Genomic DNA, 19,148 nt, shown 5'->3' with positions numbered 1-19,148 from the left:
CACTTTTATTACAATATTGTTGGAAAAAAACAAGCATTTCATTACAGCTTGTGTGGAGGCATCAAATGCACTAAAGTAACAGTTTAAGATAACAGAAAAACATCATTTTAATTGCTAAATACCTGTTTTAATACAAAATAAATAACAGAAGCAGCCATGCTTTATTCTACATGTATATACTACATAGCAAAAAGTAACACAATCTGCATGTTTAGGACTTTGATTTGAGGGTCTTCTTATATCTCAATGATGTGTTTGAGTAAGCGCTCTAAAGTAGGAGTTTACTATTATTCTCATTTGGTTTAGAATAACACTAAATGTACATTACTAATGTAAACGGTTGCTTTCTGAGCTCAATATTTGAATGAAAACACACCCAAATTTTAGACATAGCAAAGAAAATCCTAGTTCACAAATATGTAGACAAGCACAAGGACTTCAAAACTGATCAGTTGCAGAAGCTCTTCGTTAGTGTTTATGATGTGCAGCTATCTAAAAGAAAGAAAGGAGGTAATGAAATAGCCAGATATAAACATAATAAATAGATACAGTACAGAATGTCTGAGTAATGTCTGAATGCCTTCACGATTGCTGCCAGTATTAATTACCTACAGCCTGGCATAATTTTTATTATTTTTTTTAAGTTGTGTGACCACCTCACTTGCGTTAAGTTAAGGCTTTTTTAAATAAATAACAAAAATTATAATTACAATATTGAAAAAATAAAAGTGTCACACAAAATTCTGGTGTAAAATTTTGATTTACACAATTTACACAAAAAAATCAGTAAAAAATATACAGTATAACCAACATACCAAAGAATATGTAAATAATCAATAACAACAGACAAACAACAAACAGACCAACAAACAAATAAATAAAAAAAGAACATAAACTTAAAATATACCACCTAAATAGAAAAAAAATCATCGTGTTTCATTAATTAAATCCAAATGTCGATTTTGAGAAGTGGCGGCACTGTGGCTTAGACAGTGTTTAGACTCACGGCCAGGTTCGAGTCCTGTCTCTCTGTGCATGGAGTTCACTCATATGTTCACCCCATACTTGGTGGGATTCCTTAGGGTACTCCGGTTTTCTCCCACAGTTCACAGACTAGGCTAATTTTTCAACCAAATTGCCCGTAGCATGTGACTAAGTGTGTGAGTGTCTCTATTTGTGTGTGCCCTGCGATGGATTGGCACCCTGTCTAGGGTGTACCCGGCCTTGTGCCATAAGTCTCCTGGAATAGACCCCCACGACTCTGTAAAAGGGATAAAGTGGTATAGACTGTGGGTGAGTGAGTGAGTAAGTTTAAGAGGTTTTGGATTTACACACTTCCCACTACTGATGGGTCGTTCAAAAACAATTTGTTCTTTTCGAACGAATCTTTAACATGACTCAGAAAAACGAGTAGTCTCGGAGAGTGATTCGTTCGTTTTCTACTGAGCGCGCATGCGCAAATCATCGCAAAACCTCCGTAGGTTATGTACAGGAAACAGAATTGAGCGATTCTTTCTCAATGACTCTTCTACTCCGAGTCGTTCGGTCCTTTGTCACGTGACTCCCATAGACGCTATACGGTGCGAAAGATTCAAAGAACGAACAACTCTGACTGAAAGATATGAGAGGTGAGCTACTCATTCTGTTGATTATAATATGTCCTTAACTGCATTGTAATATTTTAATTACTGGAACTATATCCAGAATGTATGTATGTAGACGTAATGGTTTTGATGAACGAGATTCAAAGAACCGAGTCACTAAAATGATTCAAACTTCCCATCACTACTTCCCTCAGGGGATAAGTGCCGTTAGTGCGCATGCGCGTCGCGATGCAACTCGGGGGAGGAAACGGCGCACGGCTGCAGTGTTCATGTGGTCACGTGATGTGTATAGTTCGCTCTCTGGGTAAAAACACACTCCCATAACTTGTGTATTTGGTGCTGCCGAAGCTGTAATTTATTGTGAGTCATGAGTGAGGATTATTATTTAGAGCTGAGCGAAAACCCGGTGCAGTTTGAAAATGCCTCGAGTGTCAACAACGTGTTTTTCGACGAGGCGAATAAACAGGTAAGAAGTGTTTTAACACGATTAGCACGCAAAGCTAACTGCTGTCAGACTGACGTTAAACCGGCGTTAACGGTCTCTAATACAGTCATTTAATCTCTAATAACGTTGGCTAGTTTATTAGTGTATTATTATTATTATAGTTTTTTCACGTTTAGCCACTGCTAGCCGGTTTCTGCAGAATGACTGATAATCTCTCTCTCTCTCTCTCTCTCTCTCTCTCTCACACACACACACACACACACACACACACACACACACACACACACACACACATCCTAGTCTGTTCCTGTTTGGTGAGTTAAGTGTGGTTTTTAATGTTATACGTGACATGTTATAGTAACATAGAGGTGTTTCTCGAGGGCTGTAGTGCAACACAACAGTGTACAAAACACAAGAGGCAAGTGCATGACAGAAAAAAAACAATCACAGTATGCACATAAAGGATAAAGGCTGCAACCTGTAATAGATATACTGAGAGTAATCTGAGCTATCTTGGCTGTAGTGTAATGTGACAGTCTCACTGCAACTCTGTCACTCAACAACAGGATTCGTGTAATTCTTTCACGCTGATAGATTAGTATTAGGGACAGGCATCACCACGGACCATCTGATACCAAACCATCACAGTACAGTGTTTCCTACAGGTGTGTAACATACCTGCAGTAAAAGCCGGCATTAGTGATATTATTATTTCAGGTCGAAGCCCACAGTACATGTCTGCCTGTCTTTCTGTACGGCAGAGCTCTTTGTCTAACGTATAAATACAAAATAAATAATTCTTTAAGTTTGTATGAAATGTAAATTTGTATGAATCAAAATGGTCAGTTTGTCCCTGGTGAGCAAGCCGAGGACGACAGTGGCAAGGAAAACTCCCTGAGATGGTAATAGGAAGAAACCTTAAGAGGAACCAGACTCAACAGGGAACCCATCCTTATTTGGGTGAAACAGAAAGCAGTAAATGATCTGCATTTATACAATACAAATAACATTTGTAAGGTTGAGAATCTTACTCCTCGTTTACACCAAGTTCTCTTCTTTCTTTGTTAAACAAATACACTCGTTTGCTAATGTGCTGTTATTTTATATTAAGTAATTCCAGCTCAAGAAATAATGTTAGCTTTTTTCAATTAATATCTGTTAGTGCAGGTCTTTGTTTATATTGAGCAAGTAGTTTATTAGTAGCTTGTTTTAACATAGATTATTAAATCTGTCACATAGCTTCTCATAACATTACTATTACTCAGCATTTTTATTTCACTTATGGTGCAGGTTAAACTTTAGGCAGATTTCTAATATCTTTTTGTAAAAAATAAGGTTTTGTGTGATGCTGTGATATAATCTGTCACATAACTGCTCATAACTTCACTCCTATTTATTATTTAGATTTTAGTGCATAACACTGGGGTCTGAGTTCAGGATTTTATCCCGCGCTATTATTCTTTTTACAGCAGCTGTTATCCTCTACAATTACTTCCTCTTAGTACACTGCTTTTGCCGTAGCAAAATAAACAGCGGTAATCTGAGCGGTAACTGTCCACTAATAGTTAATCGATTTAAGTCATAAAGTCATATTATAATTCTTTTTACTTTATTATACTGAGTCTTGACTTTAAAACTGTTTACCAAACCATGACTTTAGCGTACCAATACACCCCTATCTTGTAGGGATTCAACGGTGAGCTTTGTTTTTCTGTTGCGCTTACAGGAAGTGTAAAAACTTACTTGTCAAAGTAATATCCTTGTGAATGTCAGGACACAAGGTTTCCCAGTAGAACATTGCCCATAGCATGACACTGCCTCTGCCACCTTGTCCTGTCCCGATAGTGTTTCCTAATGCCATCTCTTCTCTTGGTAAGCGGCAAACACACAGGAAAAAGTGTTTCCTCAGACCAGTTTACCTTCATGCTCCATGGGTCAGTTTTGATGCTCACATCATCAAGCGCTTTTGGTCAGTGGACATGGGTCAGCATGGGCACCCTGACCGGTCTGTGGCTACCCAGACCCATACACAAAAGACTGTGATTGACCTTTGTATCAGAACCAGCAAGTTTTTCTTCAATTTGAACTTCAGTAGCTTTTCTATTGGATCTGACTACATGGGCCGGTCTTCGTGAGTCCATACCATGTTGTCGCTTCACTGGTTTTCCCCTTCTTGGACCACTTTTTCTATGTCCTGACCACTGTAGACCAGGAACATCTGACAAGAGCTGGAGTTTTGGAGTTGCTCTGTCGTCTAGCCATCAGAGTGTAACTCATGTCAAAGTCTCTCAAATCCTTACGCTTGCCTATTTTTTTCTGCTTACGCATCTTCCGGGACAAAATCTTTACTTGCCACAATCCCACTCACATCCATTGTAACAAGATCATAACATGGTCATAATATTCAGAGGTATAGTGCAGTGCATGCCTTGATAGGTCAGGGCTGTTCTGGCTGCAAAAGCAGGTCGAATGTTATGGCTGATCTGTGTGTGTGTATGTGTGTGCAAAAAAGGATATTTATTTATTTAATTATAACATTTCTGTTATGGTACACATACTGCTTTGCTAGGTTTTTGCTGTGCGATCTGGTGGTGCCACTGGGGTTGTTGTCAAGGGCCCAGAGGACAAGAACTCAATTGCTTTCAGGTATGAATCCGATAGTCGAAACATACATCAAATCATGGTCTATGCTTATACCCAGACAAAAAAAAGTAATACGAAGTTAAAGTATAAGACAGACATTCTATTATAAACAGACATTCTATTATAAACACACGTTTTTATTATAAACACATTTTTATCAACAGACATTTTTATTATAAATGGGCATTTTATTCTATGCTATTTTCTATATAAATAAACCCAGTGTGTAAATAAACAGTAGTGTTTTAAGAATATTGCCTGCCACACTGTTAGTAGATTCTCCCAATAACATGTCTGTGTTCTTCATGTCTCTCTCATGTTCTCTCCATGCCACAGCAGTAGAGCATTTTAATATATATCTGTGTTTTGTGTTGTGTGATGGATTCCTAGGTTTTTAGTACACCACTGGAACTCTTGTTGTGTGTCTTGGGCCCAAACTTGTTTAACTTGTTTAAAACAAATGTACATTTGACCTCATGTCTGCCTTCTTATACATGGGCCTCTTTTATTAATCTTTTAGTGTTATTGTTCATGTACTGTAAGACAAACTAAAATAAAATTCCCCCCTACACACATTCAAACACTGATCATTTTTTTATCATTTGGTGGTGTTTATTGAAAACTAGCTCTTCTTGAAATAAAATTTCTGTCTTTAATATACAGAATGGATGATAAGGGTGAAGTAAAGTGTATAAAGTTTTCCCTGGGAAACAAAATCCTAGCTGTTCAGCGGACACCAAAAACCGTGGTATGTATCACAATCCAAAAAAAAAGATCTGATGTTAAGACATTTTCTTATTATTTTTCTAATGACTTTGTTAATGTTGTTACAGGATTTCATTAATTTCATTCCTGATTTTCCACATTTGGAATTCTCACATGAATGCAAGGTATGTTCAGAGACAACAGTGTTTAAAAAAAGCCTAGTGTGTACAACACAGTACTCCTTAAAAAAAAAATTGTTGTTTAAACTTTCAGACCAAGAATTCTAGTGTTCTGGGCTTCTGCTGGACCAGCTGGAATGAAATTGTTTTCATTACTGACCAGGGGATAGAATTTTACCAGGTACGCTTCCATTACAGTTAAGATTTTTTCAGTTGCATGCAGGAATGGAAAAGTGAAAATGTTAACGCTAGATATATTGAACTTTTGAAATCTACTTTTAGCAATTCTAAGTTGTTCTTTTATATACTGAATTTATTTTGTTATGCAGATAGTTATTATTATAATAATTACTTTATTAATTACTTCATTTATTTATTTGTTTGTTTATTTTGTCCTGAAAAGGTGCTGCCAGAAAAGCGAACACTGAAGTTATTGAAGAGCCAAAGCATTAATGTGAACTGGTATGTTTACTGCCCAGAGACTGCAGTGCTCGTGCTGTCCACCACTGTACAAGGCAATGTTCTGCAACCCTTTGCTTTCAAAGTGAGTACTGTATAGTTTGTGTATGATACACAAATACCTTTAAATCTCTGGTATTAGTGACTTTACAGTATTTACAGTAAGGATCCTGTCAAATAATGTCTCATTAAATTAAATAACTCAAGACGGTGCATCTTGTACAAATTCTTTAACCATCAATTCAACCAGTAAGTATAAGATCTAAAAAAATTATACTATTTTAATTATTACTTTGCTGTAAGCGAAAGTATTTAATAGGAATGGGAATCACCAGGGGCCACCTGATACGATGTTATCACGGACACATGATACTTAGGTGCCGATTTATTTTGTATTGCGATTCTGTTGTATAACGATTTTATAAACCTCCATATTCAATATACTTAAAATTATTATTATTTTTTTACAATTTCAAACAAACTAATTCACTCAAATAATTCACTCCTACCACACAATGTACTACTTCCAATGTGCAAATAGTTTTGAGCTCACCACCTGTAGGATTATAGAGGAACTGCAAAGTTTTACCAACTTAAATGCAAATGTATGTAAAAAATTGTTAAAAAATTTATTTAAAAAATGAAATGTGAAATCAATGTGGTGATACACAAATTGTCACGCAAAAGAATTGCAATATTTAATCAGTTCCCCATTCGTAATATTTTTATAATTTTAAAGAATTAAAGAATTGGTGTTGATTAATAGTGGCTCGAGTGGCTTATCAATTTGGATAAAATTTTGGAAATCCATTGTAGGATCATTTACAAATGATATTTGGTGTTCATGAAAATCCATGATGATTATACATGGATTACTGCACTTACAGATCTCTAGAATATTTCTTGTTAGCCTATTTTATTTTAGTTAAAATTTAACAGCTGTTTCGTATAATTTATATTGTTTTGTATAAAGCACTACTTAAAATAAAAAATAAATAAATAAAACACTCCAACACAAATAACAAGTTATGAACAAGGTATGTCAGCCGTTTAGTTAAGACAATGACTCTGCAGTTGAATATAAAGGACAGATTAGCTGGCTGTTCAGATAGACATTCAGAATATGGCCCTGCTGGTCTTTAAATATCAATGGCTGGGTAAACTTGGTGTGGCTTTGAATCTTATGTCCTTTAAACAATTTAAATTTATATCCAAGTTTCATAGTGATCTTAGAATATCCTTATAAGCAACTGTTCTAAATCTAATTATTTATAGTCATGTATTGTAATTAAGACATGTCTGTATGAATCCTGGTCTGAAGTTACTGTTATTTTAATTACTTAATTAATTTATTTTTTAAGAATGGGACAATAGCCAAAATGCCGAAGTTTGAGATCGAGTTGCCAGTGGCTCCCAAACCAGCCAAAATTATCCTTTCAGAACGCGACATTGCAGTGGCCACCATGTGAGTCTGGTAGTGTTAATGTTTATTAACTGCATGTTGTATTTTGTATGTTTCGTTTTTTTGTGCTTAATTTTGACAAAAGTCTGTCACAACAATACAAATGATAAGCAAGTAATAATCTTTTTCTCCCTTTTGTATTTTCTGTTATAGTTATGGCCAGCTTTATGTCATGTATCTTAAACATCACACAAGAACCACCAACAGTCCAGGAGCAGAAGTAGTTTTGTATCATTTACCTAGGTGAGCTGAATTTGTCAATTTAATCACAAAATTCCCAAATGTGTTGCAGGTTATATAGACATAGCCAGGAACTTATGTAGAGTTTGTCAATAATTTTTTAAAGTGTTTGTTTATGTTTAAAATACTTTTGAGGTGATAAATACTGGCAAACATCCACTTAATAAGATCTTTTATAAGATTATTTGCTGATATACACTTGAATACAAAGTTGTACATTTAAATACATAGATCAACAGATAAATATTGCAGTTTAAATTGCAATGTGTCAAAAATAATTGCTTATTAGTTTTTTTATTTAAAAAGAAAGTTAATAATAGTAATAAAAAATACCCCCCCCCCCCCGCCATTTTTATCCCCTTTTTTCCAGATTTTATTTTCCTCTTAGAACTTGACAGCTATAACGTTACTAAAAGTTACTATAAACACACTCTAAGGAAAACGATATCTACCAGCTATCAGACAGAAGTCCCATCACATTAGTTACACACAGGCTACACACATTTACAGTTCCAATACTTCTTTAAGCTACACTGTAAGTAATATATACATAAAATACGTACACTACTGCTCAAGAGTTTGGCATCACTTTCAAAATGAAAAATAAAAATTAGTAACTCTAAATGAACTTCTTATACGCCTTAAAATAACAACTGACTGTTCTTGTTACATAAATACCTAATTCCATGTATGTTATTTCATAGTTTTGAAATTGCCAGTATTGCTTTAGAATGTAGAACATAAATCACTAAACAAAAACAAAGAGTGTGCAAGTGATCCCAAACATGTACATGCATTTTTTACAATTCTGTGAAATAACTGTTAAAAAAAGCTACATATTAGATGTATAATATTAACTTATTTAAGCGCATACAAATATTAAATTAAAATGTAAAAGACATGTCAGCTTCAAAAGTATTGATTTTAAAACTGCTCTGTTTAGCTAAGAGTCTATTAACTGAGTCTAATATGTGCTCTACCATAAAGTTATATACTCTCAGAACTAATGTGCTGTTTTAGTACCAAATACTGAACAATTGTATTTTTAATCAAACTTACTTCTTTAACAGAGAAGGATCCTGTAAAAAGGCACATGTGCTGAAACTGAACACCTCGGGCAAGTTTGCTCTGAATGTTGTGGATAATCTGGTGGTAGTGCACCATCAGAGCTCACGGGTGAGTGTTACTTTATTGTACTGCACTTACCCTTTCTTTAGTGTTCTATGCAATGGGAATAAACATACTTTAAAAAAGCATTTATATCAATTTAATGTCAATTCAACCAAATAAAAAAAATGTTATGCATCAGTGTCTTCAAATAACTTTCTATTCTAATCTTAGAAACTGATAATTACAGAGTTCTACTGATTAGATCTTGATTCTTGAAAATATAGCTTTTTCTTATTCAAAAGTGTTGACTTGTACAGTACAAGTTAAAGGAGCACTTTGGGACAGAGAGAGAGTTTAGAAAAGCTTGGAAATAAATAAACTGCCAGTCAAAAAAATTCACTTCAAAAGTGTCAAATTATTTCAACTTCATTTCTAAAAAAAAAAAAACGTTAATAGAAATCACTTGGGGAAGTTGCATTGATAAAACTCCACAGTAGGAAGCACAGTTAAGTCTGCAGCATAAAGCATAAAATTGGGAGAATATCCACAAAACTCACAAAATTGGAACAAGACAGCTGTGTGGACATAAGAAAACCACTTGTTAGTGATGTTAATAAAAAAAATGGCTTTAATTTATTAAGGACCATAAAGATTGTGGTGCAATGGAAAAGGGTTATGTGGTCTGGTGAGTTCAAACTGACCCCATTGCACAGTGGTTGGTGCATCAGGGTAAGAAGGAAAGCGCATGAAGTGAAGCACCCATCGTGCATAGTGTTCACTGTTACAAGCCTTTGGAGGCAGTGTTATGGCCTTGGGGTGCTTGAGAGAGAGGACATGAAGTTAGTTGGGGTGAGAGAAGAAGAAGCAGAGGACAGGGTTAGATGGAGGCAGTTGATTCGTTGTGTCGACCCCTGTAAGGGAACAGCCGAAAGACAAAGAAGAAGAAGATTATTATTAAAGTTGCATTGTGCAGGTGGCTAAACATAAATGAGCATCTTATCTATCTTTTCTCACCAAACAGCTTTCCAGATCAACAAAAGACAGTTCTTTTGTAGTTGTAGATAGTTTTGCAACTGGATGGACTGGTTTCTGCATCTTTTTTTGTTCAAATACACAAAATTATGAATATTTGTGTGTGCAAGCAGTACTTCAAAGTTGATAATAATACAGATAATGTACAGATAACTGGTCTATGGTGTGTTTTACCAACTTTCAGAAATTCCTACTGCTTCTATAATGATGCCATCGGTATTTTAGGTGTACAGTTACTTTAGGTATATTTACACTATTACAATTATTGTAAAATAACACTGTTGGTACATGGCTAATACGATACAATACTAATTTTAAAGTTCTATTTTGTTTGTTTTTGGGTGTGCTCCCAAGTTGATTCAAGGTCACCCCATATATATTGAAACTGTCCCAGGATCAGTAGGAATTTTAAGGGTATTTTTTGGGGCTTTTTTTTCTTGCTGAAGGTTTGAAAGTTGGGACATGATGCTACTTCAGCAATAATTTTTTTCAGCGCCTATGGAACAGGTGTACATAACCTTTTCTTTAACTTTTTCAGACTTCTCTTATTTTTGATATCAAGCTAAAAGAGCCAGACTGTGCTCTGAATATTCACCAACCAGTACTTCCTGCACAGTCAATCCACCCGTACAAGATCTCCGTCACAGGTGCTTTCAGAAGGCCAGAGCAAATTACACTTTAGTCTATTTAATTTGTTAATATTATTAAAAAATATATTTATTAATTATTTCACATGTTGTGTAATTATAATTTGTGTTTATTCATACACTGCCATTACCTGCAATATTACAATAAGTATTTACATAGCTGACATTTTCTTAATTAACAGGTACCTAGTATATCATGTCATTTTAACGTAATTGAAATAGATGTTATTCCACAGGACCAGTGGCCGCTTCCAGTCAGCCATGTGAACTTTGTATCCTTTACAATTTTTGCTTGTGACTATTGTAACTTAGGTGGCTAAAATTCTAGAGTGACACATGGGTTAACAGGTTTTAATGAAAAGGTTTTACTGAAGTTGCTTAGGACATAAACATAAAAGCGATTTTACACAAAAATTGCACTATAAAGCTGCTAAAAACATGCTTAACACGCCGCTTTCTTTCGCTTTATTTATTTATTTATTTATTTATTTTTTCCCAATTTTCTCCCTAATTTAGTCGTGGCCAATTCCGTGGCTCCCACATTAAGACTACTACTACCATTCAGCCGGGAGGGCCAAACACTATCACGTGTTTTCTCTGAACCGCGTGACGCCAGCCAACCACACCTTTTCAAACTGCTCGCTCACGCACCGTTAGGGGCGGAGTAACACATGGTGTAACTTCCGTGTGAGCTTCCTGATTGGCTGTAGAGCCGTGATTAACGTGGGAGCACAAAGTACCTCTCATCCCTCTCCTCTGAGAGAGCTCGGCCAGTCAGCTCTCTCTAGACCTCCGGCTGTGAGAGGTAACAGCATCACCCGGGGTTCGAACCAGCAATCTCCAGATGATGGGGCGAGCACTTTATCCCTGCGCCACTCGGAGGCCCTTCTCTTGCATTTTTTAATTCACACTGAACACACAAGTTCAGCATAAACATGAATTTGCTTTTAAGGAGGTCACCTGCATTCATGATTCGAAAGAAGCCTGATGTTTAATGATGTTTCACATGACATGGGAAAGGGGCCCAGACTAATACACTGACAAAGTGAAACTCCACACAGAAAGAAATTTGACCCAGAATTGATTGTGGACCCTGCCATATTAAATACAGTTTAGTGTTCCATGTAGCATTTTTTCTCCTTGTCTTGTCTGCCTTAACATTTAGACTCATCAACTTGGAGTGTCTTTCAGCCAGATATTATAATCAGTGCAAGTGAAGGTAATAAGATTGTCCCTTAATTTTCTACTGACAATAAAAAAAATAAGCAGACATATTCAGACAAACAGTTTTATATTTATACGAAATAGTGGTTGTACATAAGCTTTGACTTTTTTGTATGTACCGGAAAGGTTATCTTTGGTATCTTCATGTCAAGCTCCATCCAACTGTGAACCTCCTTCAAGACAAAGGAAAACTGATGGACTTTCTGCTGCACAGAAGCGAATGCAAAATGGTCATCCTGTCCGTATGCTCACAAAGTATGAAGAATATAAATTTTTATTTAGATTAAATAAACTTGATAGAATTTTCTCTTTTTGCAATAACGTCCATTTGCAATAGAATCTAATTATTTAAGGTTAAACCTTAAAGCAAAACAGCTTCTGCATTATGTATCCTGAGTCGCAGCATTGTCAGGTTGACCTGTTTTGTATGAAAGCTCATTGGCCATTTTTTTCAGGTCCAAATTGTATGTTATTTTGTATATACTTTATAACAACAGAAACTTTGGCTCCCCATGCCATCTTGACCAAAATTTGTACCCAACCTTGCAAAACGTCTTGTGACTAAATGGGCTGATTTCTCTCTATCCAGTTACCAAAATCTAAGGAACACAAGATTGTAATTCATAGGATCTTAAACCAAGGTGCAGGCCTAATCAGGCCATTTAGCAGGGGAACGATCTGAAAATACAATTTAGAAATTACCTGTAAAATCTTTGCCTTATAAAATGACCAGTGCGTCTTAGTACGAGATCGGAGTCTCCAATAAAGCGGCAACTCAGTTACATGTACAGTAAATGAGGAATTGTGCCCCATAATAGTAGTAGTTTGTGCATTAAGTAGAATATTTTATTGAATGTGTCTTCTCTTTTTTCTACATTTGTACATCTTGTACTTAAGTGCTTGTAGGTGGAGAGAAAGGAAACTTGCCTGTAGTGGCCACTGTATTTGATAAACTAAACCAAGTGTATAAGGAATACCTGGATGCTGATCAAGCATACACTTTGGTACTGCAACTTCCCCTCTTTTACACTCACCAAGTACCAGCGATAGATTAAATGAACAATAATAATGAATAAAATAGGTTGTATAAACAATTTCAGTCTTTTCGTTAGTTCTAAGCAGTGTTAATACTAGTGTAATTGTCACCGTTTACTGTTTACATTTCCTCTTTTTCTAGGCTATGGAGTCAGGACCTAGTCGCTTCAGTAACTCGTGTAAAAGACCAGTTCGAACACAAGCAGTCATCGATCAGTCAGACATGTACACACACGTCTTCTCTGCATTTACTGAAAACAAGGTGAAAATGAAAGATACTGTTTTCAACAAACATCATTTAAGAAGAATGAATCTCAGTAAACGATATAGTTGATGAAAAAGTATTTGCCCTTCTGGATTTTCTTTTTTTGTACATATGTATTTGTCACATTACATAATTTCAGATACTCATAAAACATTTAATATTTAACATAGAAAACTGATCATTCTATTTATTGTAGGAAAAAATTTTACAACTAAACTCTTCCATTACGCTGTAAAGTGGTTTTTATTATTTCAACTGTATTAATGAGATCTTGCATGAATCTCAATGGGAATTAAGTAGAGACTTTAAATAGGCCCCTTTAAAAGCTTAACTTCTATTCTATTCAGAAGTGATTGCACTTGTGCTTTAAAATCATTGCCTTCCTGTATAACAAGTTGTGCTTAAGATGGCACACCCGATGGCTAGATCGTCTCTTTGAGAACTTTTTAAAAGAGCAGAATTAATTGTTTAGTAATTTATGACTTCCCTTAAGCAGCACAGCTTTCCCACACAACAGCATTACACCATCATGTTTGACAGTTAATATGAACTTATTGCTGTTAGATTTACACTTGATGTAACGAGACTCATGTTGCTTACCTAGATCAGTCTTTTGCCGTGTAGCTTTCCAATGGACCCAGTCTTGCCTAGCGTCTGTCCAGTGGTGCAAATGTGAATCCTATCTTCATCCAAGTGGAGTGAGGCCCGCAGATCCCTTAGCTGATTAGATTCTGGATTTGTCGGTATGCTGGCCACCTCTGTGAAGATTTAGCACATTTTAAGTTTTCTTTATTTGTGAACAGCAGCTCTCACTTTGGTTTACATGCGCCCCAGAATCTTAACATTGAAAACACTTTCCAAATAACTTTTTTCCACATTTGTTTCACCGTTGCTGGAAATATTCTATTTAAGTGGTGTTTACATTTAACAGGGCCAGCAGTAATCAAGCTTGGCTGTGTCCAGTCTACTTAAATATAATTTCCAATCATATTTGGTAAATTGGTTGATTAACTAACTAACTAAATAAATATTAGTTTTCACAACAGAGCCATTTGAATAATTGTTTTATTTTGATAAATTACCTGAACAATTAAAAATTGTTTTTTATTTTATTTGGGTTTTACTCGGGTTTCTTGTATAAATTTTTTTCTAAAGGTCTGAAATCAAGTTTGAATTGTGACAAAAATGCAGATGTCTAGAAAATCAGGAAGGGCCAAATACTTTTTCACAGCACTGTATGTAAGTAATTATATATAATGACATAATTGTCATTATTTCAGGTCTTGTGTGTTGTTGTTTTTTTAATACACATAGACATGTGAAAAGAATTGCAATTGAAATTTTTTTTTCATTATTTTATTTTACAGGATGTATCGCATAAGTTTGTCATTGCTGTTCTCATGGAATACATTCGCTCACTCAACCAGTTCCAAATTACAGTTCAGGTACAGGTACACTGACAGACATGTTATGATTATTTCTTACAGTCTCACAACCTAAACATTATAAGATATATAAAATGTTGAATTTTATTAAATCAAATTTATTTCAAGTGGAAAGAAAAATAACATCCCAGTTATTGGCAAGCATGCATTTAATATTAATGCACTTGAATAACAGCAATTAGCGTTCTCTCAAAATGCTCGATGAAATGGAGAGTGGAGAGGTACAAAGTCAGATACAATACAAAATGTGTAGACTTGGATGATTGCTTTCAATCATTGTATCTCTAGAGCACCCAGCAGCATTCCAGTTAATAGAGGCAGACAGATTTTTAATTGTCCTCCTAATTTGTAACGTCCATAATGGTATGTATGTTGGTGGAAAGAACAGCACCATCGTAGTTAGTGTTGTGCTTTAGGATCTTTTGTGCGTGTAACCATACGCCAAACTCACCTTAAGTGTTATTTTAGTTTTTCTAAACATGAAGGTGGTGTGTTATAGTAACTTTCTAAAAGAATACCCAAATGCTACCAACTCATACAAAACTGAAACATATTGACGCATTAAATTGTAATATGACAAATATATATATATATATATATATATATATATATATATATTTTTTTTTTTATTATTATTATTTTTTGACATTCATGCATTAAATAACCAAATTGAACACACTAGTGATTGCATAATGTTCAGCTAACTATAGAGACTAGACTAGATTACACATGTTTAAACAAGCATTACTGTATGTGTTGTGTAGTTTTAACCGGCCCTCCATGAGCTAAAATCCCCTTAAAAAGTTATTTGTTGGTTGTTTTTTTGCAGTTAATAAAGATAAGTTCAGGTCGGTCATTTGCATTACAAATGAGGGTATATGAAAAAGCCTTTTTAAAAGACATTTTAAAAAGGAACTAAGAGAATAGTGTTTTATTCGGATATAATTTTTTATGGTGTATTTACATGTAAACAAGTCATCTTTAGTTGCAGCCACACAAATGAATCTTTTATTTATAAAACATCACAAGTTTTATTAAGAATGCTGGCAAAGACATGCAGTAGTAAAGGGAGAACCATGAAACAGACATATAACATTCTCTCTTTTGTATCACACACAGCACTACTTCTATGAGCTTGTTATCAAAACTCTGGTCCAGCATAATCTCTTCTACATGCTTCATCAGTTCCTCCAGTATCATGTGCTGAGTGACTCCAAACCACTGGTGAGTTCAGTTTTAGGAAAATACTTCATGCATCTACTGTAGAACTTGTGTTCAAACTAGTGTGTCTTGCCATAGAATATACAAGTCTCTTAGTTACAAAATGAGGTTAGTGTCTAACTGCTTACAGTGCTCTCAGTACCGAATCCAGTCACACATCGCTAAAGATATAGATAAAAGAAACTAAACCAAACAATTACACTTAGATCTGAAACCATTCTATAATTTAAAAATGCTTGCTTAAATTGTACATAATCTGCATTGTATTGGTAGATTGATGATTTAGGTACTTGTATTCATTACTGTAAATATATTTTTCTGGTTTAGGCCTGCCTACTGCTGTCGCTGGAGAGCACATACCCTCCTGCACACCAGCTCTCTTTAGATATGCTGAAGGTAAAAGTGTGTTTTTGTTCTTTTTTAATGCTAAATGCATTAATAAGTGTTTTAAAATTGTACTTTTAAAATATTTTTGTATATGTCTTTGTGTGTGCAAAACAGAGGCTCTCCACAGCGAACGATGAAATTGTAGAGGTTCTCCTGTCAAAACAGCAAGTACTCGGGGCTCTCCGTTTTGTCCGCAGTGTTGGAGGCCATGACAATGTCTCAGCACGCAAATTCCTAGATGCTGCAAGGCAGACTAAAGACACAATGCTGTTCTTTACAATCTTCCGATTCTTTGAGCAAAGAAACTACAGGTTACGTGGCAATCCTGCATTTAACCCAGGTAGCGGCGGATTACTTATTTTGTACTTTTTAAATATTTTGAATGATCACACAGCAGATACATTTTAGTTTTTTTAGTTAGTACTTATTAATATTATTATTATTATTATTACTTCTAGTTGTCTTTTAGAATTTTGTGGGAAAATTGGGTTGTCTATATGCTGTTCTTCATTGGGTGACCTAATGTTTTTTTTGTTTTTTTTTTTCAGGTGAACACTGTGAGGAGCATGTCACTTACTTCAAAGAAGTGTTTGGAGAACAAACATTAATGAAACTTCCAGTTGTCTAAAGAAAAGGGTGAAGATTTCCTAGGCAAGCTCCTGAACCATTTGTACACAATTCATCTGTTTAAGGTGAAAAATGTTTCAGTGGTTCACATTCAAGTTATTTTCTGTTCATTCTAGTGGCTTAGTTAAATGTGCTTGTAAATAACTCCATTTCCATGAGAAATTTCATAACCGTCTTTAAATGTTATACAGTATATGTACATGGTTGATGGTTTTGACCAACCAAACAGTGATCCCCTAAAAGTAATAGGAGGCATGGCATGGTCCATGACAGGTGTTCACATACCTTCAACCTTATATTGTAAATGAATTGAGTAAGCAATACAACAAACCACTTAACATCAACAACAACAAAGTGGAAGCATTGAAGTAATTATTTTTATTTCTAATTAATGTAGAAGGTATACATGTATAAAATGAGAAATACTGTAAATATCTGTAATAAATAATTGCATTTACATATATTAGATAAATTGAACAGGTGTGGCTCATTCTTTGTGTGCGTGTGTGTGTGTGTAATTTATAATCTATAAATCATATAATTATGGGGAAGTGGTAGCTTTGTTACTGATCAGAAGGTTAGCAGTTCATGCCCCAGCTCCACCAGATTGCCATTGTTCCCCTTGAGCAAGGCCCTTAACCCCACCTGCACCAGGTGGGGGCACTGTATCATGTTTGACCCTGAGAAAATTTTCTCCGTGCAGTGAGGTGTATATGACATAAAAACTTTATATAATCTATGTACGCATAACATGGAAAAGATGTTAGGTTCAAGGGCTTTCACAGTGATATTGTACTGTAGGGAGAGGGGAGAGACCTTGCTGATGTATAACTATCTTGTATATTGTTGCTGTGCTCAGTCTAGCCATGGTGTGACACCTTTGAGATGAAACTGTCTTCCACAACTGACCTTAGTATCAGAGTTTGGCTATTCCTCAACCAGTTTAATCCTAAAGTCATTTATGTGCCAGTTAATGACTGTATGTCGATCTACATATGAAATTGATGATCATTAGCACCTGCGTGGTACAAGTGATTAATCATACATTTCTTTCTGATCCTACAAAATCCCTGTACAAGTGTGCAAGTGTAAGTAGTGATACTGGTTTAAAGCCAAAGGGTAGTCACACCAAATATTTATTTGATTTAGATTCTTCTTTTGTTTACGCACTTTGTACTTTAAGTGATAAAAAAAACAAGTAAAATATATAATTTTGAAAACATTCTTATTTTTACAGCGATTCTTTTTACACCTGCTTAAAACCTTTGCATAGTATGTACATTAATCAGCCATAACATTATGACTACCAACTAAATCAAATTCTAATTTTATTTGTCTCATACACAGTACAAAATGTAGTGAAATGCTTATACGACTGCCATTGACCCTAAAAGAGAATTAAAGTTTACAAATAAGAAATAAATATGAATAAAAGAAATACGATAGAAAAATTTAATAGAAAAATTAAATTAAACTAGGAAAAATAGAACTAAAAATAAAAATAGAAATATGATGTACATAAAAATAAAAAAATACTGTACAAATTGAAATATACTGTACTGGGTGTGCAAATATGCATAGAACAAAGTGTCTTTGTGCAAAGGTTATTAAAGTGTCTTTGTGCACTGGTCCAGGATGTAAACGTAAACATGTAGTGTAGTTGTGAAGGTAGGTGTGCAAAGTTATTAAAGTGTCTTTGTGCAATGGTCCAGGATGTTAACGTACAACATTTAGTGTAGATATGAAGGAAGGTGTGTGTGTAATTGTCCAACTATCCTTTGGTCCCCCTTTTGGCACCAAAACAGTATTGATCAGTGTCTGTTGACACCTTTCTACTGAAACCAGCATTTAATTTTTACAACAATTTCAGTTACTGTTGGTCTTTTCTATTGGATCAGACTATACAGGTCATCATTTACTCCCCATGGGCATCAGTGAGCCTTGACTGCCCATGACCCTGTCGCCAGGTTACTGGTTTTCCTTCATTGAAAAACTTTTGGTAGGTCCTGGCAGCTGCAGACTGGGAAAAACCCATAAAAGCTACAAAAGCCCATGAATTGGCCCTGTGGCCCCATGAGATTCACTGTCCAAGTCAGTCATCTGATCTCAACCCAAGAATTTAAATCCCAATACATGTGTAGCCAGGGAGCATTAAATCCATCAAACAGATAAACAAAATGAGTATGTATAAATTTTCTTCCCATGTACAGTAGGTTTTCCATGCCATTAAAGACAAGAAAAGCTACACATGTATATTTACTGGATTAAGGCAATCTTTTTGTGTGAGTTTGTTCCAGTATTTATGAGCCGTTAAATGAGGTTTGTGGTACTGAAATGACTGTATTTCATAAATGGTTATTGAACCCTAAAACTAAAAGTCTTGACTTAACTCACATCTTGTGGTGGTGTACAGACGTC

The 19,148-nt window shown here is 35.1% G+C and overlaps 1 protein-coding gene across 1 annotated transcript; it reads left to right on the top strand.

The window, feature by feature from the left end:
* Positions 1-1,865: 1,865 nt before the first annotated feature.
* rmc1 (regulator of MON1-CCZ1) lies at positions 1,866-17,207 on the top strand. Its single transcript, XM_053495225.1, has 20 exons — positions 1,866-2,070; positions 4,619-4,695; positions 5,356-5,440; positions 5,526-5,582; positions 5,671-5,757; positions 5,980-6,120; positions 7,397-7,500; positions 7,651-7,740; positions 8,808-8,913; positions 10,418-10,526; positions 10,763-10,798; positions 11,692-11,745; positions 11,877-12,005; positions 12,648-12,754; positions 12,928-13,047; positions 14,418-14,495; positions 15,615-15,719; positions 16,044-16,112; positions 16,218-16,443; positions 16,652-17,207. The coding sequence occupies exons 1-20, from the start codon at positions 1,972-1,974 to the stop codon at positions 16,729-16,731; spliced, it is 1,959 nt and encodes a 652-aa protein (XP_053351200.1). The 5' UTR covers positions 1,866-1,971; the 3' UTR covers positions 16,732-17,207.
* Positions 17,208-19,148: the final 1,941 nt, after the last annotated feature.

The sequence above is a fragment of the Clarias gariepinus genome, chromosome 4 (assembly GCF_024256425.1).
Source record: "Clarias gariepinus isolate MV-2021 ecotype Netherlands chromosome 4, CGAR_prim_01v2, whole genome shotgun sequence".
Taxonomy (NCBI): Eukaryota; Metazoa; Chordata; class Actinopteri; order Siluriformes; family Clariidae; genus Clarias; species Clarias gariepinus.
This window is presented reverse-complemented; position numbering and strand designations above follow the sequence as displayed.

What these genes read in the sequence shown, in the direction of transcription:
- rmc1 (XM_053495225.1), top strand. Translation starts at nt 1,972, where the DNA reads ATGAGTGAGGATTATTATTTAGAGCTGAGCGAAAACCCGGTGCAGTTT. An exon ending in TGCAACCCTTTGCTTTCAAA is followed by an intron (nt 6,121 to 7,396) that starts GTGAGTACTGTA and finishes TTATTTTTTAAG; the next exon opens with AATGGGACAATAGCCAAAAT. An exon ending in CAGTCAGCCATGTGAACTTT is followed by an intron (nt 10,799 to 11,691) that starts GTATCCTTTACA and finishes CTTAACATTTAG; the next exon opens with ACTCATCAACTTGGAGTGTC.